Source organism: Etheostoma spectabile, chromosome 18 (assembly GCF_008692095.1).
Source record: "Etheostoma spectabile isolate EspeVRDwgs_2016 chromosome 18, UIUC_Espe_1.0, whole genome shotgun sequence".
Taxonomy (NCBI): domain Eukaryota; kingdom Metazoa; phylum Chordata; class Actinopteri; order Perciformes; family Percidae; genus Etheostoma; species Etheostoma spectabile.
In genome coordinates this window covers 1,622,464-1,628,157 of record NC_045750.1, presented here as the reverse complement: position 1 = coordinate 1,628,157, position 5,694 = coordinate 1,622,464, and the positions used below count along the sequence as shown (strand labels likewise).

The 5,694-nt window shown below is 39.6% G+C and overlaps 1 protein-coding gene across 3 annotated transcripts in view; it reads right to left on the bottom strand.

The window, feature by feature from the left end:
* ncoa1 (nuclear receptor coactivator 1) overlaps positions 1–5,694 on the bottom strand; it is a 65,584-nt gene that overhangs the window by 30,762 nt on the left and 29,128 nt on the right. For all 3 annotated transcript variants that reach the window (XM_032543037.1, XM_032543035.1, XM_032543036.1), the window contains 2 exons: positions 2,912–3,017; positions 477–643 (listed from right to left, as the gene is read on the bottom strand). In XM_032543037.1, the coding sequence (XP_032398928.1) occupies positions 477–643; positions 2,912–3,000 (256 nt within the window). In that variant the 5' untranslated portion in view covers positions 3,001–3,017. The remainder of the gene's footprint in view (positions 1–476; positions 644–2,911; positions 3,018–5,694) is intronic.

Sequence of the window (5,694 nt, the reverse complement as noted above, 5' to 3'; positions counted from 1 at the left end):
AAGAAATTCATTTTTAAAATCAGTGAAAAATGTCTTTGTAATATTTGCAAAACCGGAGTGTGCACACATCTTCATAGCTGAGTATTTGGTTAAGCTGTATGTGGGAGCCATGACAAGTTGTTTCCAAGTTGGAACTTTTCCTAAAAGTCCTGCCTATTTTTTTTCTCTCTGACTAAATTGTTTTACAACTTTTCAGTCCAACTGGACATAAATACCTATTATTGATATAACATGATAAAAGAAATGTTTTAAGTATGATAAGAGTATCTGTAAATTCTGCTACTTTCTTGTAAGGCACAGATAGGAAGAACACCTCACAAAAGTTCATCGTATTCCAGGAATCCTGACTGTAATATTTTACCTGTGAGTATATGAGTGAGTGTGAGTGTGTGTGTGTGTGTGTGTGTGTGTGTGTGTGTGTGTGTGTGTGTGTGTGTGTGTGTGTGTGTGTGTGTGTGTGTGTGCGCGTCCTTCACCCTGCTCACGCTGTTTCATCTGCTGGATTTGGTCCACGGTGCTCTTGAGGATGCGGCACTTGTCCGGCTTGACGCTGAGACTGGCAATGTCGCCCATGTTGGACGACAGCAGCTCAGCCAGCTCCTCGATGTAGCGGCACTCCAGCTCCCGCCTCCGCTTCTCCACGCTGCAGAGGCACACACGTTCGCAGACACACACACACACACACACACACACACACACAATCACTTGCACTTGGTCTTTTAAAGATACACAAAGAAAGTGAGCTGTGATTCAACATTTCAGGACTTTTTCATTTCAGATTTAATTTCAATATTCATAAGTGCGAAGGAATTGTAATGCATGTATGTACATGCAGCATTGCCATAGTCCAGCACAGACATCATAAAGGTGGCAGCAACAAGTCTCCTGTCGGCCTCGATGGAAAAGCAAGACTATAAAATAAAAATACAAAATGAATTGGGAAAACAGAGAGCGGGGGATAATAAAGACCACCCTTTTTCCCACTTTTCAGGTTTAATTTCTGTTGTCAAAGAAAAAAGACTGAATCACAAAGATTCATTTTCTCACATTCCACATCGACTAGATTTAATTTTTCTTTTGTCTATTTTATTTGAATGGGAAATAGTTTATGTACGATGGCCATGGCTTGTGGGAAGAACTAGTCCTCTTCACAGTTAAAGAAAAAAAAAAGGTCTGTTGTGCTGTGAAGGATCTGATTTGCACTCTGTAGTGAGAAGCCCTGATCTTTACTTGACTTTATGATGCTTTCTGTTAAAATCCATCTAAAACACGATGCTGTTTAAGGTCAACTAAAATTATTTAAAGATTAAAACATTTGAATGTCTGATTAAAAGTGTTTCTTTCTCAAACAGGTGGTTTTAAATGATCAGAGTTGGGAAAAAGCACCCCAATGTCCTGTTACAGAGCAGAGGATCTTCACCCAGCTTCCTGTAATTTGTTTCCTTTATGTGTAAACAAGAAAGTTGAAGCCATAAGTCATTGACACAAAAAAAGGAAAAAAGCAAAATCCACCTTTAACTCAAACCTCTTGACTCTATGCACAGCCTTGTGCTTAACCTTACTCCCCAGTTTCGTTGTTATACTTTCACACCGACGAGTTACAGCAAGACATGTGGTAAACATGAAAAAGGAATGTGTGTATACGCGAGTATGTGCGAGTGTGCGTGAGTATGTGTGTGAGACGACAACAGCAAAAGTAGGTCAGCGCACTGGCCGGCCAGAACACACAGGCGTGGTGACCAAGGGAGGGAGGGGTGAGGAGGGGTGGGGGGGTGGAGGGGGAGGTACGCTGCTGTGTGAATGCGCAGGTCGGTGGCTGTGTGCAGTTTTTGTAGAAATGCTGGCTGGGCTGTTACATCACCTTACATCAGCTACTGGGCTTCAGAGACTCACACACAGCACACTGAGCACATTCATGTTCTGAACTCTGCAGAAGCCTTTTAGAGATCCAGAAGACTTTCACTTTCTTCTTCTCGTGTCTCGTCGTCACCCCCAGTGTTAGAGGAAGTATTCAGAGCCTTTACTTGAGTAAAAGTACTAATGGCACGCTGTAAAAATACTCCGTAACATGAAAAAGTCGTCCTGCATTGAAAATGTTACTTGAGTTAAAGATAACAATAAGGATAAAGAAAATATTCTGAGTAAGCAATACAAAAGTAAGTAGTAAAAGCAGATTTATGTCCCATGTGACTGTTAGACTATTATTTATTATATCATTAGATTATTATTACTCATTAATGTAAAAGCCAGATTTTACTGTTGTAGTTGGTTGAGGTGGAGCTCATATTGAACTATTTAAGGGATATTTTGCAGACTTTTTCCGATTTTATTTTACTGCATTTATTTATACAACACAATAGACCCCATTTCTCAGCAATTCTTATTTACATTACTGTTCACTTGGTTGTATATATTATAGTATTCATATTTTTCCTGTTTCATATCTCTCTTATATATATATATATATATATATATATATATGCAGATGCTATACACTTAAGTATGATGCATATTTTTATGTCACTTTTACATACATATTTTTTTTCAATTCTGTTTACATATCTGTTGTTCTATTTTATTTCTCATTTCTATATGTTCTTGTAATTTCTCTAAATATTTCTCAAGAATGGAGCATATGAAACAACCCCTCCCCATTTTTATTTCTTATTTCTATTTGTTCTTGTAATTTCTTTATATATATTTCTAATTAAGAATGGAGCATTTGAAACAATCCCCCCCACTGGGTTTAAACCAGCTCTGTGTCATGGTAGTGTGGGCAGATAGAGGCTGTGTGGTTTTGGGCTCCTCCAATGTCAACTTGTGTCCCATATAATTCCCAGATGTCTGGGGATGCTATGGTAACGTTTATGTTGTCGCTTGCAGAACAAGGAGCACGCGGCTGGCTCTTTACCTTTGCCCTGATGTGTCACATGGCGAGCCCCTCCTCTTGCGTGACTCTGGCGTGGCAGGGTCCAGGGGGTTCTCCCCTACTGCACTCATTTTCAGCTTTAACTGACCTGCGGAGGAGGAACACAACGTAAAAGGCAAGGAAAGGGTAACAGGTAATACTGCAGTTCTCCCCCAAAACCTAAAAACATAACCACTATCAACAGGGCTGGGTATTAGGGTTTTAAAATGTTCAATACTGGTTCCTGAACGATGCTTACTATATAACACCAAATTTGTAAAATCCATTTTCACAAAAAGCTAATTACAACAGTCTGAATTATGGCAAAACCCGTTGTATATATTTTTCAGCTCCAACTACATGAGTTTTTCCTGCCTGCCTCTACGATGTGCAATGTAAGGCAGCCAATCACAAACATTATTAGATCTTGGTAGAAGCATGCTGCATGCTTATTGGCTCACTGACTGATTCAAATTTGGTACCGAATGACATGAAGCATTTGTTTCTATACTAAAGAGGCAATTCGGTCTGTGCCTATAGAGTATCGAGTTCAGCACCCAGCCCTAACTGTAAAGTAGCTTGTGCGACTTTTTAATTTTATTTTATTTAACCTTTATTTAACCCTGGGGGCCCTGAGGCCATTTTTACAGTTTAATTTCCGTCTGGATTTATTTTATAATAACTTGTAAAACATCAACCCTGTTGTCTACAGTCAAGATATGAACATCATTTTTTTTAGGACAAACTGGGTTATTAGAATATTTGGGTTGCAGTGAGGTCACTTGCATGTTAAAAATGGTTGTAGGGCCTTAAAGATAAATAAATAAATGAATCTTCCAGATATGTGTTGACATCACAGACATATAAGTAAAACCTCTAAACCACTTCTCATATGTCTTGGGAGTCACACTGTGAAGAAATAATCATTATAACTTATACAGTTGACAAAATACATGCATTTTTTCCAAAAAAGTCAAGACGTTTTGCTCTCATGACATTTACTTATGCCAATAATAACATAATAATGTCATATTTATTGATATTACACCCAAAGCAATGTTATACAAGCAAATGTGTGTCTAAATAGTGCATTATTTGGCCTTCCATAGAGTATATAGGCATTTTTGTCCCCTCTGGCCTTCCATACTAGAGGGGTGCCTTTATCTCCCATATATGGGCATGCACTTCCTGAAAATAGACAGGACAGACACAGAGAGAGAATGAGGAGCGAGCTAGAAAGACCCGGAAAAGACCGCCGTAAACATGAAATCGTCAGGATTCAAACAAAACCGAAAGTGAGTAAATCACTTGTATGGTTCAAAAGTTATTAAACTATGAATCAGAGGTACTTTTTTACTCGCGGGCGAGTGTCTCGGGCTCAGAGGGTTAACCAGGAAGTCCCATAAGATTGAAATCTCTTTTCAAAGGGAGCCATGGGCAAGACGGCACATTAGTTATAATTTAAACAGAAATACAGCAGAGTCGACACAAACAAACAAGCATCACACATAGAGGAAGAGCAACAGGTCACATGTGGCAGTTACATTTTTGAGTCACATGGCATTTTACCATGGCCTTAAAATCATATAATGGGACTAAATCATTTAGATGGAGCAAGTTTTGCAAGTTATTCCAAGACCATCGAGCAAAGTAAGAGAAGGCTTTTTCCCCAGCTCAGTAAAAACCCTGGAAACCTGGTGAGAGCGCCACCTGGTGGACAGGAGATGAAAACAGCTGGACTTCAGTTTGAGAAGATTACACAAATATGCCGGCAGTTTACCCAACATGGCCTTGTACAGAAAAAAAAACAAAAAACGTGTAACAGATGCGGAGTGTATGTGCGAAACGGCTGTACCTGCTCTGCACACAGGGCGCATGACTGTGTGAGTCACAGGCGAGACACAGAGCTTTCCCTCTGGGATTTTTCTTGTTTTTTTTTCAATTTTTGAAGCCGGCCCAACGCTGGAAAAACGTCAATTTATTGTCGATGTTATCAGAGAAAACGCGGGTGAGGGGAAACAAGAAATAGAAAGTCTCAAAATTAAAGTGCCGTACGCTCGCTCACAGTCTTTAACCTTGTGTTGTCTTCCCGTCAACCATGAAAAAAAAAATCATCATCGCTTTTCCCCACATTTTTGTCACTTTTTAAATGTTGTGGGTGGTTTTTTTTTTATGTATTTGGTGTTTTCTTGTATTTATATTGTATTTGGTGTTGACATTTTCAGCGCTTATTTCAACGGCCCATTTTTTTGTGAAAAAATTGATTTTTAAACAGAAAATGGTCAGTTTGACCCAAAGACAACATAAGGGTTAAGGGGTGGTGAAGGTGCAGTGGATATAACATATGGTTATATATGGTGTGGGAGATCTGGGTTCGATTCCCACCACAATACATCAACCATTGTGTCCCAGAGCAACACCCTAGTTGCTCCAGAGGCGTGTGCTCTCGGACATTTCTGAGTTTGCATTATATAAGGAAAAGACTCCCTAATACTCCGTCTTTTACATTTCTGACATTCCTCATCAGTCTCCCTTAATGGACTTGTGCCTGTTCTTGCATCTGCAAAGTCTACAGCCTGCACCGCTCTTCGCTGCATCGAGAGGGTAGCCATGGCAACAGAAAACGCTGCAACATTTGATGAAGCACACTGTGTAGAGAGGGATAGTTAAAAGGCTCGCTGCATGAGCCATTAGGCCAAACATTAAAGTTAAAACCCTTCATATGGTATCAAAAATGTAATTTAAGACCATGTTATTAATTCAAATACACACACACACACACACAC